General features: G+C 38.6%; 2 protein-coding genes across 2 annotated transcripts; one reads left to right on the top strand and one right to left on the bottom strand.

Annotated features, from left to right (window-relative positions):
- The first annotated feature begins 1,973 nt into the window (after positions 1-1,973).
- ankrd6b (ankyrin repeat domain 6b) lies at positions 1,974-15,260 on the top strand. The gene is made up of 15 exons (XM_063001856.1): positions 1,974-2,139; positions 3,886-3,984; positions 4,766-4,864; positions 5,701-5,799; positions 6,583-6,681; positions 7,633-7,731; positions 8,351-8,449; positions 9,429-9,506; positions 10,482-10,586; positions 11,118-11,255; positions 11,472-11,636; positions 11,758-11,910; positions 12,271-12,384; positions 12,985-13,267; positions 13,631-15,260. The coding sequence occupies exons 1-15, from the start codon at positions 2,014-2,016 to the stop codon at positions 14,164-14,166; spliced, it is 2,292 nt and encodes a 763-aa protein (XP_062857926.1). The 5' UTR covers positions 1,974-2,013; the 3' UTR covers positions 14,167-15,260.
- A 705-nt stretch (positions 15,261-15,965) lies between these two features.
- Positions 15,966-17,477, bottom strand: lyrm2 (LYR motif containing 2). The gene is made up of 3 exons (XM_063001855.1): positions 17,350-17,477; positions 16,520-16,660; positions 15,966-16,383 (listed from the first exon to the last, which is right to left on the bottom strand). The coding sequence occupies exons 1-3, from the start codon at positions 17,392-17,394 to the stop codon at positions 16,303-16,305; spliced, it is 267 nt and encodes an 88-aa protein (XP_062857925.1). The 5' UTR covers positions 17,395-17,477; the 3' UTR covers positions 15,966-16,302.
- Positions 17,478-18,347: the final 870 nt, after the last annotated feature.

The raw sequence follows: 18,347 nt of genomic DNA, 5'->3' as shown, positions 1-18,347 counted from the left end.
AAATTTAAGAAATTGTACCCTGTTGCCTGGTGCACTTTGGGTGCCCAAGTGGCGCAGCGGGATATTCCGCTATCACACCAGCACAGAGATTCTGAACACCTCGGTTCGAATCTTGGCTCTGCTGCCGATCAGCTGGGCGCCATCTAGCGAGCACAATTGGCAGTGACTGCAGCAGACAATAATTGGCCGCCATGTCTGCTGGGTGGGATGAACGGACTAAGTGGGTGGGGTCTTTAAACGCTGTGTAAGGACCCTGGTTAGCAGATAGAGGCGCCTGTGCAGAAAGCATGAGCGAAAAGAATGGGTCCGCTAGGACTGTGCACAGGTCGAAGGAGGCGTGAGCAGCAATGTACCCTACTCTAATGCAATCTGGGATCCACAGCAGCTGAAGACAGATTGGCTACGCTAAATCAGGAGAAAAAGGGGGAAAATGCATAATTAAATAGGATTTTTGTAGGAAAGAAGTAATTAATAGAAGTAATAAAGATGAGCTAAACTGTTTTAATGTATCAGTAAAAGTAGTTCTTCCAATGTCTACACTTTAGCTTAGCCGAGTCTGCGGCTCTGCCCAGAACATGTCATGTGCTCTACAAGGTTGCAACTAAGCGTCACTCCTTGCTGGAGCTACTGTTTCTGTAGTTGCATTTTTAAACTACAAAAAAACATAGCTAGACCACCTGCAGAAAGAAGTCGTGTGCCCTTCTGCCATTGTATCAGTGACTCATTAGGTCTGGTCAAGGCAAAGAAATACAGAGAGCATAGGATGAGCCTCTGTATGTGTTTAAGCCCTGTGTAAAACAGTATTCCACCACTGGCCAGTGGCATTACATGTGTTGGAGGAGGTATTGGGGTGTTGGCCTGTAGCCACCATTGTCTAGTGTGGGTGTAGTGCATGTGGCAGAGGTATTGCAATGGGAAATTTGGGAAATTGGAATTGATAAACCCAGGCGTGTACAATATTCATCCAAAAAACACCCTTCAATTTAACATTTGCTTGATTGTTGTTTTTGTGCCTTCTTGGTTGACATCTTCCCCCCCCTCCTCTTTCAGGGAGAAATGGAAGTAGAGGCTTGGTGAAGTCATATCAAATGTCCCTCAACCTTGTGGCTAGGGCTGTAATTTATGAGTTTCGAGATTTATAGAATGTTGCTCCGGGCTATAATGGGATTCTTTTCAGGCATATAGTGTTTCGACATGTTAAACTGATGTCACTGTGTTACTCTGCACTCTAACTAGCTATGACGTGTCTACATCCGGATCTACTGTACATTAGTTTTTCATAGAAGATGAGTACTGTAAATATGTCAAGGTGTTTATGTAAGCATAATATTGTAAAACCACTGGATATAAAGGGTTGGTTGGTCGGTTTTCAGATGTAAATCCAAACTACTAAAACAATACCAGGGGTTTTATTCAAGAGCTCTCTCTGTAACGTGTCATGTTGGTTTTCTTGTCCATATTTACCAGATACTACCACCACTATATTTTACATCAGAGGTTTTGTTAGCTGGCTGGAAGGATATGCCAGTTAACTCAGGTCATAGTGAAAGTTGTTGACACAAAAGCCAATCCTATTTTTAAGGATGTCCTGACCTAGGAAGCTTGGCTATGTTTTCGATCTGGATCTTTTCATTATTGTCATTATTAGGCACAACTCATTGAACATATTAGCAGTTGAACTTGTTGTAAAAGGGATGTACAAGTAAATAAAGTCTTAAAAAAAAAAAGCTGCACCACAGATATATAAAATTAAGATAATTTACCAGAGTCCACATGCTTTCCCTGTTTCCATAATGACAAAATAACCAGGACTGTATCCCATGACGTGATCACACACTTCCTGTTTTGAATTCTTTTCACACTCTCACTGTTTTGCTCGGTGTGTTTCCTGTCCATCTGCAGGCCTCATAAGGACATGTTGGTTCCATTTCTCTGGTGCCAAATGCCTACAGTGGCTCTCTTGATCCCGAGCTTTTGAAGATGAGTTAGAGGGGTCCTGGCCCCCCGTGCTTCATGAGCCAGCAGGATGCGGCATCGGTGCGTGCACTCTCCGAGCGTCTTCTGGTAGCTGCGCACAAGGGTCAGGTCGAAAATGTGGTGCAGCTAATCAACAAGGGCGCCAAAGTAGCCATCACCAAGGTGAGTCAAACACTTGCTTTGGCATTCTGCTATAAAGAGAACCAAACTAAAGTGACTCTGTGGTAAAAGAATGGTGAAAAGTTTTTGATGTTTTAGTGGGGTTTTTTTTCTCTACAGCTGTGGTTCTTAGCTGGCTTTGTTCAGGAACCTAATGAGGTCATGACCGAACATAATAGTTACATAATAGTTACTGCTCAATTACATTATTATTTACTCACGACCAGTTTAACAGCCAAAAAATAGTGCTGGTATTGACTTGTATTGCTTGTATTAGTGGATTTTCTTTTTAAATTCATATTTGGCTGTGCCATTGACTTTTTTCTTACTTAAATGCCTGCAAGGCACTCACACACATGTACATCACACACCTCACCATTTCTACAGCAATGCTTTATAGCAGCTAGGATACCATTCATGTTTTAGGTGTTATTTAGATGTGTGTGTGTGTGTGTGTGTGTGTGTGTGTGTGTGTGTGTGTGTGTGTGTGTGTGAATCTGGCTGCAGGGTGAATACAAAGGGACAGAGATAATGTTCACTGAAGGGTTCTTCAGGGTCATAGTAGGTCACTATGCAGTAGCCATGGTGACTTTGTATTTGAAACCTGGGAGGAGCCCCCACCTAAAACCTGCCAGGTGAATTTGGCCGCCAACCAGTGCCAGGTCAATCAACACCAAACCCAAGAGACCAAACTGTTCCCAACAAACCGTGAATCCACGGTTTAGAACATCATCAATTACAGGCAGATCACAGGTAATATAATGGACTAAGCCTGGAGAGACCTCCAAGCTTTATGTTTGGCTAAGCATAGTGGTGGAGACATTATGTTGTGTTTCTCTTTAGTGATAACCAGGTAATTAGTCATGATTGAAGAAAAAGTTGTTGACGGCAAGTACATTAACATTCCTGAAGAACACATGCATGTGGTTCATCTTTCAGCACGACTATGACCCTAAACAACTCAAGTGATAGGAGGATATACAGGTATGTCATTGAGTAGCCAGGTTGGAGCCCTGACCTAAATTTAATAAAACGTCTGTGAATGGACATGAAGAGAGCAGGCACCATGAAATTTGCCTGAACTCTCCAAGAAAGCACAGGCAAATGTTCCCCAAAGCAGTCAGACTGACTGCTGTTATTGAAGGAAAAGTTGGTTCTTCAGACTATTAAATGGGAGGCAAAAAAGTGACTTTTAAAGTAGTATGATGGTTCTATTTTCAGTACTGATTGTCCTTTTTTACTCTGTTGTGACTTAAATCAGAGCAGCTAGTCCTTTGAAAGATTAGATCTCTTTGCCAGACATACAGGCTGGATATATCCCTTATCTCATTGTTTAAAATCTGTTGAAAGAAAGTAGATGAGAGAGACAGATCTAGACTAGACTAGACGTATACAATGCTAATGTGAGATTTAGTACAAGTACAAGCAGAGGCTCTGGTGTCATTTAAATGTTTTAAAATTTCATTATTATTTCATTTACAGTGTATGTCATGTTGGGTACTGATGTTATGCATTATTTAGGTATACTATAGGTGTATGCAAAGTAGAGATGTCAATATTTTACCAATGTCCATATTTAAGTTGTTGTTTGATTCTTGCTGTCAGGTAAAAGGGTTTGTTTAATTTGAGTTGAGAGTGAAGCTGTTGATCTCTACAGATGGATGGTTCTGATTTGTAATACTTTCACACTCAACCCACCCTCAGTGTGCATGTGCCAGTTTTGGATATAGTCTTTGTGTGTGTTTGCAGTATGGTCGGACTCCGCTGCATTTGGCTGCCTATAAAGACCACATCGAGGTGGTGAAAATTCTTTTGAAGGCCGGCTGTGACCTGGACATTCAGGATGATGTGAGTTCAACGTCAAGTCTTACATAATTTGCACATAACTGCACTACATTAGCTACTTAGTGATGTAAAGCTGGCTGTAACCAAAATTCAAGTACAAAGCAGAATTAAGTATTATTAATTGCACAATAGGGTGTGCCTGAACCTGTAAAATTGGCTCATTTGTGGGCTGTGCATCAACCCTATTTATTTTTATCAATATTTGTAACTTATAGAATTATTATCTGACAGTAAGTAAGGTTTAGCTTTCTGTAGGTTTAGACAATTGAAAGCCTTTGGCTGCTGTATCCCATGCTGTTCTGTTTTCTTTTAGACTGACAGACTGGCATGTTTGCTAGTTACATGTTAAACAAAATCCTCAACACGCATTTTTCTGAGCTACGCTCCCACTGATTTGATTTGACACATGGCACCACTAATGTCTGGATAGTGGGTAGTAGCTGGCAGAGGGCCAGAACCTAAGGGGCAGCTATATGTGGGTGTTTTTGCCAATGCTTTTTTGTACAAAAAAACTTCAAGGGCTTTTATTGCAGAAGTGTCTTTGATGCTTTGATGCCTTTGAAGGTCAGTCGACCCTGTAGCTGATTTATTCGCTTTTGTAAAGCTTAGCTGAAAATTTGGCTTTTTAAAATAAAAAAGCACATTCACACAATTTCACACTAACAATTACACATTATGGTTTTCTTTGCCTGGTAAAGAATCGGGGCATTAGGCTGAAAATAAAGGCTTACATTTTCAAAAAATATATGCACTGACGTGTATTGTGCTGACCTGATGTTACCAGGGTGATCAGACAGCGTTACACCGAGCGGCTGTGGTGGGAAATAGTGATGTCATTTCTGCTCTTATTCAGGAAGGATGTGCACTGGACAGACAAGACAAGGTGAATTTTACACATACAGACACACACAATGAATAATCAAGTACAACCCCAGTTTCAAAAAAGTTGGGACGGAAGGACAAATGTAAATAAAAACACAACATGTGTAAATGTATCATCTTCAATTGTTTCGTCTATTTATGCTTATTCTAAATTTGATAGCTAAACCCATATCAAAAAGTGAACAAATGGATGTTTACATGTTGTCAATGAGAGAGGGATCTGGACGGCAGCCAGGCCAGTTTAGCACCTTCACTCTTTTACTACAAAGCCACACTGTTGTAACATGTACAAAATATTTCTTGCCATTGCCTTGCTGGAACAAAGAGGGATGTCCGTGAAAAAGGTGTAGTCTGCACAGCATATGTTGCCCCAAAATGTGTGTGTAACCCTCTGCATTAATTATGCCTTTGCAGATGAGCTATAGCCCAGAGAAGTTGACAGGGATATAAAGCAGTAACTATCGCTTCTTTTTGTGGTTACCTACAAAGGGTAACTCACTGCTTTCTGTATTTATATGCATTTTATCCACTGTTCCATCTTTTTTGGAATGGGGCTTATATTTAATCACTTGTGTGTGCCTATATACTCAAATGTTTGCATAAAATGTCTTTTAACTTTATATTATTGTTATTAATATCAGTCAAGCCCTTCACTCTACCTCATAGCTTACATAGTTTGAATTAAAAAGTGCACCTGATGCTCTCCACTGTATTTGTGAGTATTTGTAAATGTGAGTTCAGAATTCCTAGCATACTGCACTACATACTGAATAAAATGTAGGCTTAAATGAAAGTTCACAGTGTGGGATTTTTTTTGTGTTCTGTTTAAATGAACAGGATGGGAACACAGCGCTGCATGAAGTTGCATGGCACGGTTTCAGCCAGTCTGTCAAACTGCTGGTGAAAGCCGGCGCCAACGTTCACGCTAAAAACAAGGTACATTTATTTATTTTTCTGTAGCCCTGTAGGTCTTGTCATCGTGTAAAGAGACCCCCCACAAAGTCACAATGTTCATAATCTGGATTTTAACCTTATGTATTTACACTTACTAGTCAAATGAGCCTCCAGTTATCCAAACTTATATGCAATCCATACTTATATGCAAATCAGCGCAAAACACTTGACAGGAACTTTGTGTTCCGTCTTATGCAAAATGAGGTGCTTCACTAAAAATTGCATATTTGCGTGATTTGTCTGATTCTTTGGCAGCTGTGGATTACACATGTATGACATGATGTACAGAAGGGAGTTTTGGTTGTGAGGAGAAATACATTTACCTGCATATGAAGCTATTTGCATCTGATCTGAATTTAATTTACACATACACAATATAACCAATTGCTAAAAGGTGAATAAAAGTATACAGTACATTATATGAAATTAATTATATGCTTCCAACATTGTAGCAATATATTAGGGAAGGCACTTTCCTGTTCCAGAAAATCTGTGCCCTTGTGCACAAAGCAAGGTCCATAAAGACATAGTTTAAAAAGTTTGGTGTGCCTGCACAGAGCCCTGAACTTTGGGATGGATGAAACATTTATTGGGGACCTTCTTGATTTACCCAACTCCACTTTATATATGCAGAATTACACATTTAAAATGGCTTTAAGTGTCATGTCAGCATTCTGTGAAATTTTAGTTGCAAATGTGGAAGGTAATTGATGAGAAAGATATGTGTATAGAGATATGTCTTTGATAAAGTCTTTTTCCTGTCAGGCAGGGAACACAGCTCTACATTTGGCATGTCAGAACGGTCATGCTCAAAGCAGTAAGGTTCTGCTGCTGGGAGGAGCTCGTCCCGACATTAAAAACAACGTAAGTGCATCTGTATTACTTAACATCTTTATTGATATTAAACATCTTAGCAATATTGAAGACAGGTCACACCAGAATTTTTGGTTCATATACATCTGCAAGTTCATGGATGTCTTTTGTGTGCTCTGTCTGAGCAATACAGGAACATGAACAAATATGTAGTGCACTCATTTTCTGTGTGTTAAATGAAGTAAAACAGAAAGGTAGAAAAATGCTACTTTATTATGATTTACCATGTAAGCAACCATGTTAAATAATTCTAAACTCTGGGCTACAGACACTATCCTGAAGTTCCTAGTAAGACTTCTAAGTTTGGAATATTATCCTGGCACAGCAGCATCACCCAGAGAAGTTGAGTTTTGGAGTTTGAGTCTCATCAGTGCTACTGACCTGGCTGAGTGCCAAACAGTCACAGTTGGTTGTGTCTTAAAGACGAAAGGTCAAATAGGGTTTCTTCTCATTGCTGCTGCAAATGTGACCTCTGCTTTCTGGTCAAGGCATTGGCACTAATAGTGAAGAAACACACAGGGCATAGCATGACTGTACTTTTTCTGATAGAACTGACCACTAGCCGATGTAAAAAAGTGGTTGCGACTTCACACTTGTTGGATGGGGCCAGTGCTAGTCTGTGGCTCTCCTCGGTCAGCGTGGGGGTGGTGTAAGCGGCACAAGGAAAAAAATAGTAGCAAACAGGAAATGGTGAGATTGTCAAAAGTAGAAAATGTTAATAGGATTTTGCAATGCAAAACCTGGTGTGTCCAGAGCTTTAAGTTCTATGAGACCGCGAGGTACAGTGTTCGGCAATTAGCTCTCCCTTTGTGCAGTATGTTAAAGGGCTTGTAGTTACACATACAGTTGACAGGTTGAATGAGGCATTGTATATTAATTTCTGTCTGTGCTGGTTGATTCTGAAGTTCTGGAAGTGTAAGTGTATATGTGTGTTTGCCTCAGGTAGGTGACACGTGCCTGCACGTCTCTGCCCGTTACAACCATGTGGGTGTGATTCGAATTCTTCTGGGTGCTTTCTGTTCAGTAGCTGAGAGGAATCAGGTGAGTTTCTTTTAATAATAATGCACATTAATAATTAATTAAACATTAATAATGCTCTTTAATCTTTCCGTGCTTTGTGTTTGTATATATTATCTGTAATGATCTATAAAACTGTTACATGTTGCTTTTGCTCTGAATTTGGTTTTAAATCAGGGGTTTAGATTATTTATTCTGTGTTATTAAAGAGGGATTTGTAATAAACAGGCAACTCTTATAACATATTGCATAATGTTATATTCAACATGTTACATTCGGATCAGTTAGGTCTACAAACACTGTATTGGCAAAAATATGTGGGCACCTGATCCTGAGCTTGTTGGACATCCCAATTTTTGCAAAATTATCAAAATTTGCAAGTTCAGGCACTGAAGATGGACATAGAGGCCTGGATTGCAATGGATCCCAAAGGTGGCTGAAACACCTGAACCCCCAATAAGGAGGGGTGTCCACAAGCTTGGCTGGGTTTCCACAGCTAACTAGACTAACCAATGAAAAACCTGTTAACTGGTTGATTGAGGAACAGTTAAGGGAGGTCATTTTTGTGTGTAACTAAATGTGTTTACTGAATGTGTTAAACTTTTACTTTTTGTGTTGTTGTGTGTGTCTATTGGGGGTGTAGACGGGAGATACTGCGCTGCATGTGGCAGCGGTCCTGAATCATAAGAAGACGGTGCGCCTGCTGCTCGAGTCTGGGGCCGACAGTAGCATTCAGAACAACGTAAGCTCCCCCATCACGTACACACACATACATAACCATAATCCTTATTACGAATAAACAATCTAGTACATGCAATGTGATGTACAACCCCAAATCAGAAAAAGTTGGGACAGTATGGAAAATGCAAATTAAATAACGCGGTGTTTCTTACATTTATTTACTTTCACTTTTATTTTATTGTAGACAATATGAACCCAAAATATTTTATCTTTTGGCTGGCCAACTTCATTTCATTTTCCACATCCATTCTTGCATTTCAAACCTGTAACACATTTTTTAAAAAGTTGGGACGGTAAAGCATTTAACACTCTGTAATGTTCTCATTCCTTCTCACAACACTTAAAAAGACATTTTGGCCCTGAGGATATTAAGGGATAAAGTGTTTCAGGTGTTATTTTCTCCCATTCTTCCTGCATTCTTCTTCTATTTTTTCATACTGTCCTAACTGTTTCTGATTTAGAGTGGTATAACAATCCATAGAACATTTATGACCTGCACCTTTTGCACAGAGTATTATTTATTACCTATAAAATTCTGCTAAGTGTTGCCTGGTAGTTTTAGTTTACTATGTAATTAAAAATCCAAGCAATTTACAAAGCATGTAGCTGAAATTATGTGTAATTATAACAGACTTACCTGATAAATACAAGGTACTTAGTGTACTGTTAAATAAAGTGATATTAACCAAGATGCTTCCTGTCTGAAGGAGAAACAGACATGTATGGGCTTATCATTCATACCTTTGTGTGTTTGTGCATTTGTGTCTGTGTGTGTGTGTGTGTGTGTGTGTGTAAGAGAGAGAGAGAGAGAGAGAGAGAGAGAGAGAGTAATAAAGGAATTTTGTGGTTTTTGTGAGTGTATCAGTATTGTTGTGTGTCTGAATGGCACAGAAATCAGTACACAGCATGTTGTATTCTTGTTTGTACAAATATAGAGTCAAAATTAAAGTCTGTGTGTGTGTGTGTGTTTTGTGATGTAGGAGGGACAGACAGCACTGGACCAGGCTAGAGAGCACAACAACCCTGAAATAGCTGTACTGCTAACCAAAGCACCACAGGTAACCACACCACAGCTCCAGGCTCTGTGCAGGCAAATAAAGTTCTTCCATACCGAACCAGTACCTTATTTATTTTGGGTATTGTCATGTTGCACTGCATTTCCACTTCTCCGAAATCCAAAGTGGTGTGCTTTGCACCACTCCAGCTGACTTGTTTTTTGGCGAAGGGTGATTTTAGGCTTTTTTGTCACTTTTTGTCCATGAAATCTAATCTACAGTACACAGCCTTTGATGGGGAAGTCACTGTTGATCTGTGCTGCTGTTGCTTTCATATGCAGTTTAGAATTTAGTAGTGGGTGTTACAACTGAGGACTACAGTCATATTCTGTAAGATTGTATGACCTACATATCTGCAGCTGAGCTGTTATTTCTCCTAAATGTTTTTACTTTGCAATGTCAACAACTACACCTAATAAAGACCTATAGCAGAACAATTTTTTTATTTTATAAACTTTCATGTTCAATAGCTGGTATTGTAGAACAGTTGGATCTAGTTATTGTGCAGAAGTTGTAACTGCATACACCTCATCAATGCACATGAGCTCACAGACATCTAAGATTGGCATTTCCACACAGACAGCAGAGCCAATGAGTTTCTTATGTCTGGTCACTGTTGTCCTACAGCATAGTCACCGTAGTCCCAAACTCTGAATTCTTTTTTACTAGATCTAGTAGTGACCTACCTGGAAAAAGAATAATGTTGCATATAGTGCTGCAAAATCAAACTAAAGTAGATATTTAAATAAATAGCATACTGTATGTTGTTATGTTTGCCAGTATGGTCAGGCAGTAATGTTGAACACTTTAATTCCAATCACTGTACAGAACACTTATTATTTTTTATTTCTTCATATAAATAAAGAATAAAGAATCAAATGAAATGGAATATTCCTACGATTGCTTATTGGCTGGTTGTTTTGCTGCATGTCAGGGTATCAGATCTTTACCTAAGTGTGATTATCTAAATGTGATCAGATTCAGAGCTTCTCCCGTGGTAGGAGTGTGAGAAAGAGGAGGGACAAGATGAAAGCTGAAGGAAGAGCACAATCAGTTCCAAGGGATGATATGCTGCCAAGAAAGGTAAAAAGAAGAGTGTACACGTACGCATTTCGTCACTTATTAGAAACTTGTTCTTTCTAGCCGTGTCTGTGTTGGCGCCCGGCCAGCTAGTAGTCAAGCTTTTGTAATTAAACAGCATATTTAAAGAACTATACAGACATGACTTACTATTTTAAAGCTACAACTATGCCCTACGTACAACTAACACTTAATGACACTCATTGCATTTGCATTCATTTGTTTTGGATAAAATAACTTAAAGTGATGGCTCAGTGGTTAAGGTACTGGACCTAGTAATCAAAAGGTTGCTGGTTCAAGCCTCACCACCACCAAGGTGCCACTGTTGGGCCCCTGAGCAAGGCCCTTAACCCACAATTGTTCAAAATTGTGTTCAGTCATAATTGTAAGTCGCTTTGGATAAAAGCATCTGCTAAATGCCGAAAATGTAAATGTGAATGTAAAGTAACCTGTAAATATGAACATATTGCTGCGAATTGTCAGCAATTTACAATTTTAAAGCAATTTAAGCAATTTTTATTTTTTTGGTTTTAGGGTAGTATGTCTGCAGCAGAAGAAACACCCAGCAGTGATCGTTCTGCACAGAGACATAGGAACAGAAGAAATGATTCACCAAATGGCAAAGAGACACAGCACAGAAAGAGCCGTGACAGGAACAGAGTCAAAGAAAAGGTGGGACTACAATCTTTAATCAAGTAACCATCAACCAGGTCATTAATTAATCAACACTGAGTTGAAAAAAATTATTTACATTTATTTTCAACTGCTTATGGTTAATAGTTGAAATGAGATTAAGATTACAGAAATTAATCTATTTAAGTCTAGCCTTGACTAACATCCCAAACAATAATCATAAACTCATCCTAATCTCACTGTGTTTTATTTCAGCCATCCCTATCAGACCCAGTATCCAGCCATGACATAAAATATAAAGATCAGCGGAAGAGAAGCAGATCAAGAGCGTCTCCTTCAAGGGCAGTTCCTCCTCCACACAGCTACAAGGCCTACCAGCTCTACACTCTTTACAGGGATAAAGATGGCAAAATCATGCAGGTAAATCTGTGAAACTTCATTAATCACAAAATGCATTAATACAGTTGTGTTGTGTTTTTTTTTTTCTTTTTGGAAAAACTGAAGTGTAACTTCTACTGAATTGTAACTTTTTGTGCTGCAGGCCCCTCTGGATGGCTGTAGGTGTGATCCTCTAATCAACAAACTGGAGAACCAGCTGGAAGCCACCAAGGAGGTGATGAAGTCTGAAATTCATACAGTTCAGGAACTTATGAACAGCAAGCTGGGGCAGTTAGACCGCAAGAACAAATGTCAGGTAACTAATTAACACCAATTAACATTAATGTGATTGACACATGTCTCAAGGTACTCATAATATGCCTGCTTTAAATGGCTGCTTTGTAAGTAAGTGGTTGGGTGAATGCGAAAGAGTGTGTTGCCCACCAATGGATTGGCACCTGACCTATGACAACCCTGATCTGAAATGTGGTCCTACTAAACGTAAAAAGAATCATTATGTAGGAACCCAAACTCTACCATAGGCAATATGCTTGTTATCGGTTTACTATCGAGTAATGTCAATTCGTTATCAGTTAAAAGAAATTTGCATCCCTAGTATTAACACATATAAGTATGCATAATTCAGAAAATGACCTGTGTTTCTTGCTGGTCTTAGTTCAAAGCTCTTGATAAGATGATGTTAGAGAGAGTATCTGCAGAAAGGATGGAGTGTTCACATCACATCGACCAGCGAGCCAAAATGGAACGTCTGGAGGGTGAAAAGAAACAGGTAAATCACACATTCCACAAGGTGAAGTTTGGATTTGTTCAAGGATGTACCAGTGAAACCTTTAGCCTGAGCTAAGGTCAATGTTAATAATCATTTAATACAATAAACTAGGATAAAACGAGATTCAAGGAAGGAAGAAAACAATGTTAGTTCAAAAGTAATGTCACTGCTTGTCTGACTAAAAAACTAAACATTCTATAAACAGTCAAAGCAAAACTGAAACTTTTTGAAGAGGGGTCTTATTGTGTTTAGAAAATGCTAATACAGCATTTCATAGTACGACCAGTGGTAGTGTGATGGTGTGCCTGGACAGACTGCACTTACTATGGGAAAAGATTTCAGAAAAGAATAAGATCATTCGTTCATAAGCTAAAGCTGAGGTATCATTGAGTTTTGCAACAACACAATGATCCAAAATCCAAAACAAACTCACATCTAAATGGCTAAAAGTAAACTGAAATTATGTTTTGGAGTTGCCTAGTTGCCTAATTGTGTCCAGATACTTTTGACCATAAAGTGTATGTATTTGGTTGATAAACATAACATAAACACAAATATTATTGTGCCAGTGACCTAAGTTTAAATGCTGTGTGACTCCAGGCCTCAATGATGAATGATCTGAAGAGCTGGTGCATGTCCAAACTCCACTGGATGGAGGCTCGTCTGGCAGCAGATGCCCAGCGTGCACCTCTTCGCCGCGCTACCTCCATGAATGACTGTATGGTTCTAAGGGGTCACACAGATGGCCGGACAGCAACCAGTGCCCAATGCCTAGGGTCCACCAACTCAACTGAACGTGGAGAGGAAGGAGAAAGAGTTGCTGCTGGAGAAGAGGACAGGGTGGAAAATCACTACTTTGTGGTTAAGGTGGACCGCTCTCCAGGTGAGACACAACACATGCTGTTAAACGTTTACCATGGCAGTCTTGGAATTTCATGATTCCTACAGTCTTATTCTGTGAGTTACATCAGCATTTTGAGGCATTTTTGCCCAAAACAATATTTCAAATTATATAGTAACTTCCCTAGTGTGTCTGAGAGGGATTGTAAACGAATATGGAAAATACTGTTGCAGAAACAAACCAGTTTTGTTACTACCAGGTTTAAATAACCTAAACATTTTAAATTAATTAACCAGACAATCTGTAAGGCATTATATAAATCATTTTAAATTTTGTTCAACATCCAGTAAAAATGCTATTTTAAACTTAACTAATTTTAAAATTTATTATCTCTCACTGTTTTAGATGGCAAAGAGATCGTCCAAGAGACTTGCTTCCCTGTCACTCATGACAAGTCTTCACCGTCCTCTCCTCCTGCGGTTCGACCTAAAGAGCGTCTGCTAGTCTCCCCTGACTCCCACAAGGCTGAAACAGAACTGCGAGAGACTAGAATTTTGGACATCCACTCACCAGGCACTGAGTGCCACCCCACTGACCAAAAGGATCAAAAACATGACTTGGAGCATGAGCGGATGAAGAGTTATAAAAGCAGGCACCATAAAAGGCACTCTGAAAGGAAGACCAAGGAACAAGAAGGGGCTAAGATCCAGGAGGTGTTTAAAGAGCAGGAGCGGGCCAACACGCACGCGCTGGAGATCACACAGTGCTTCTTCGAGGCCGTGTCCACACAGATGGAGCACTGGTATGAGCGTAAGGTGCAGGAGGCGAGCTGGCAGGCCGACCAGCGGGCACGGCTTGAGCGTGCCACCCTGATGGAGAGGATCAACTGCCTGGAAGATGAATTACGGCTGCTGAAGACCAGCAAACATGAGCAGAGCTAACATACAGCACAGTGGCTTGGTTAGATGAAGGGATTTGTTAAATGGATGAACAGAACCATAGCCACTATGTTATACTTCTTATCCATGAAGGCTTTTCATTTTAAAAGGGCTAGTAGTAGCAAGTCAAGCTGACGTTCAACACCCTTTACAACTTTTCAAACCCAATTTCCTTCTGCTACCTGCATTGCATAACAGCTACCAAGCTGGAAGTGTGAGGGCTTTACATTAGGGTTGGAAAATATAAAGATATACTCTAAAATATATACACATCAAGTAAATAAGTAAGCTTATGTTCAGCAAGTGGAAGCTGAGTAAATTTTTTTTTTATTCAGACAGAACTGGGTAAAATTACTCAAGTAAAATACTGTTACATTGGAAAATACTCAAATAAGACCTTAAACTAAAATCAATGTAAATAACTTAAAGATAAACAAAACCACTGTATTAAAATTTGTGCCAGGTGCCTTGTAGCAAAACTTTAGAGCAACCTACAGTATTTATTTTCCCATTCTATGAACACCTAAATGGAATAACTTACTCAAGATCATCATTTTTATCCAGGTAAATAAAAAAGACAAAGGGGTCCCAACCGTACAGCCATTTTTAGAGCTTTAGCAGTTTTTCTACTTGGTTCTTCAATAAGTTGTGAAACTTCTTCATGATTAGAACATCAGTTGAGTTGCCTTGATTTACGACACATAGACTTTTCATGTTGTATTTAAGGGCAGAGACGTCTTTAAAGTTATGATAAGGGTATTGACCTTATTAAAGTATTGTTTACATTATTCAAAGTCATACACTGGCAGTCAGTGACACTTTTTTTTACTAGTGTAGTGGTTTCTAGGAATAATAAGCTATGGTGTATAAGCTGTTAAAGGAAAGACAAGATTGATGGTTGATTTACCCTAAAATCAGGGATTGGAGAAGAAACTAGGCATGTTTTGGATAAACTAATAGACTGTAAGATGGTGCCCATGTTTAATTAGGTTTTATACCAGTTTCTGCTGCCAACAAGTCATAATATACTGACCTGTTTAAACTAGAGGTGCACCAATTAATTTTTTTAATTTTAATGGCTGAGGTCAATTTTTATACAAAAACAGCTAATGGCTTATGTCAACTTTTCATCAGCTACAGATGAAAAGTTTACATAAACTTGTAAGGCACTTGTAGGTCATAAAGGCTAATTTCAATAAAATTGTATTAACAATTCTGTCATGTTCTCCAGACATTATCAATTGTTAGAACTCCTTGATTAGTGAACTAAACAGACAAAAGTAGCTTCCCAAATTATTAAACGAAAACCACTAGCCTGTTTAAGCAACATAAATGACATAACAAATAAAATGGAGTGCAAGAGTAAGCATGCAAATTATGCTACAGCAGTTTTTTATCTTAACATCTAGCATATTTGTTTATATATAGTGGCAACTGCATTCAAATGAAGTGTGTTCTTACCCACAGATACTAAATTATTTATATAATTATAAATAAAAATATATCTGCTGATTGTGTTCTTAAAGCAAAGAACTTCTGATTTTAAACTTGCACCCCTAGTTTAAAGGTCAGTGAAGAAACATTTAATACAGTGATCTTAGCTTACTATAAACTAAAAGGGCTTTGATCCTTGCTTCATGCACAAAAGTATTTTTTCTTTACTGTGGTTAAACTTTTTGTACATTATTTTGAATCAAATTAACTTTTGTGTAAAATGTGTGTATGATGTTTATTTTTTACAATTCATAATAAAGATGAATGAATTATGTATTACATATAGGAAAGCAGCTACAAAGACAACATGCCACAACAGATTTATTATTTTACCACAATTAAATCCATTATGAAATTACATTTGTGTATTTGTACATTTGTTAGTGACCAGAAATGTCCAAGAGCCATGGTTGAACCCTAAGGCAAAAACAATAAAAATAAACAAAGAAATATATATCTATTTACATAGTTAATCCACCCAAATGTATGTACGTTTATTTTCTTCCACTGGATCTTCCAAACAACCTAAAAGTGCCTCTTATAGGTGGCTCAGTGCTGAGAGGAAACTAAAGATAAAGTGACAGCAATGACATCTTTTTAGTGCTTGCAGTCTTTCAGTAGAACATTCTAAATGATCACGTTGTTTTAACTTCTAGCTAAAGCAAGTGATCTCCTCAGTTCCTCCAGGTGATTTATGGCTTGTGTGATCATCATCCGAATAGCATCCTGTACAGAAAATAACAAACTTTATTCTGACCGGGTTATGCTGTTTTGGTAAATATAGTAAATAAAGTACAAAACAAAGATAAATAAATGAACTATTAAATACAGTGTGTTCAATTTAGTGTTTCTGATAATTTACCTGGTTTGTTGCCTCCTTGTTTCTTTTGAACTCGTCTCTAGCCCAGTCTTGTAAATATTTACGATCTGCTTCATCTGGAACTTGCTGGATTGTCCTCAACATGTTCCGGTACAGTCCTAATACTCTTTGTCTCTGCAAAAACTACACATATCCAAACATATGTAGTTAGGAGTAATATTAGAATGTGTGTCTACAAGTATAATTATGTCAATAATTATCAGATTTCAAGTTATCAGATTATTGTGCATTGTGTTAATCCAGATTAATGCTACAACTGCACATAGGTGCTTTCTATTATAGCAATAAAAAATGGTTTTATATTGGACAAAATACATAACTGAGCATGTCAGTCAGTGGATATTTGACTTTATTTTTAAATTGACTTCTTGAAATTAAACAAACCAGTGTTTTAAATGCAGGAAGGACTCTCTCTCTCTCTGGGTTTAAAACTGTTAATCCAGCTGCTGCGTTCCTCTCACAGGAAAGGTCACGGTAAAGTTAAGGTCACGTGTGTTTCGGACGTTTAACATGTCACAGTATTCCGTGCATCACACTCGGCTCAATATAAAACATAAACACTAACAAAGTGAATTTTGTACAAGACAGTTCGACAGCAACTTACATGTAAGCGCTTCAAACTTCATTTTAAATCTAAAACATGTAAAATATCTGTATGAACAGTGTACTATGATGTCAGTTCAGTGGTGAGGGACCTAGCTGTGGTACTAGCAGGACATGCTAAGCTAACTGGCTAACTGCAAGACATGCTAACAGCACACAGCGTTAGGAATTAAATGTGATTTTAAAATGTGTTTCAAACCCAGTTTTACCTGTTTAAGGTTCAGTGTAGCATGTGGTAATCTTGACCCGGACATTTTAAATACATTTTATGATCCACAACTCCTCACATTTACTTACTTTCTTTATTACTCAAGGTTTGGAGTATTTGCACCGTACAATCGGTGCTGCCATCCATCGGTACAGACTGAAGATGCGTCCAGCGTTTTCCCATTCAAATTAGGCAGAAGGATGGCCAGTTAGGGATGATTAATATTATAAAAGTCCCTGAGTCATTTTATTTATTTTATTAGAATTTTCATGTTTTAACGTCATGTTTTACACTTTGGTTGCATTCATGACAGAACAGGTAATTTCTCATCACACAAGATTCATCAGTTCAGTATCAAACACAATCACAGAAATGTTGTATCTCCAATCGGGCAACACGGTGGCTAAGTGGGTAGCACTGTCGCCTCACAGCAAGAAGGTCCTGGGTTCAATCCCCAGGTGGGATGGTCCGGGTCCTTTCTATGTGGAGTTTGCATGTTCTCCCCGGTTTCCTCCCACAGTCCAAAGACACTAAATTGTCCATGACTGTGTTTGATATAACCTTAGTTGTGAACTGATGATGTGTAATGAGTAACTACCGTTCCTGTCATGAATGTAACTAAAGTGTAAAACATGACGTTAAAATCCTAATAAACAAACAAACGGAGTATCTCCAATCACCCTGACTTGGCATGTCTTTGGGAGTGTGAGAGAAACCCACGCAGAGACGGGAAGAACATTTAAACTACACACATTAAGGACCCCGATCGCTCCTGGAAATCGAACCCAGGATCTTCTTGATGTGAGGTGACAGTGCTTACCCACTGAGCCACTATGTCACCCCCTGAGTGAAATAAATTATTTATAGATTATGTAGATTATGCTTTGTCCATAATTTCTATACATAAGGACATTTTTTTGGCTGTTATTCGTTATTTAAACCCCTTAAACCTCAATTGCTTGCTTTGTATTAGGTCACAAATAAGTCATTTTGGATAAG

This window comes from Trichomycterus rosablanca, chromosome 9 (genome assembly GCF_030014385.1).
Source record: "Trichomycterus rosablanca isolate fTriRos1 chromosome 9, fTriRos1.hap1, whole genome shotgun sequence".
In the NCBI taxonomy this organism is placed as follows: domain Eukaryota; kingdom Metazoa; phylum Chordata; class Actinopteri; order Siluriformes; family Trichomycteridae; genus Trichomycterus; species Trichomycterus rosablanca.
Note: the sequence above shows the minus strand (reverse complement) of the source record. Positions and strands in the feature narration are given on the sequence as shown.

Bases quoted from the DNA above. Each gene is read 5' to 3' on its own strand.
- ankrd6b (XM_063001856.1), top strand. From the start codon at position 2,014: ATGAGCCAGCAGGATGCGGCATCGGTGCGTGCACTCTCCGAGCGTCTT. The intron at 2,140-3,885 runs GTGAGTCAAACA...GTGTGTTTGCAG, and splicing joins CCAAAGTAGCCATCACCAAG to TATGGTCGGACTCCGCTGCA. The intron at 11,256-11,471 runs GTGGGACTACAA...GTTTTATTTCAG, and splicing joins GGAACAGAGTCAAAGAAAAG to CCATCCCTATCAGACCCAGT.
- lyrm2 (XM_063001855.1), bottom strand. From the start codon at position 17,394: ATGTCCGGGTCAAGATTACCACATGCTACACTGAACCTTAAACAG. The intron at 16,661-17,349 runs GTAAAACTGGGT...GGATATGTGTAG, and splicing joins CTACACTGAACCTTAAACAG to TTTTTGCAGAGACAAAGAGT. The intron at 16,384-16,519 runs GTAAATTATCAG...TTTTCTGTACAG, and splicing joins ACAAGGAGGCAACAAACCAG to GATGCTATTCGGATGATGAT.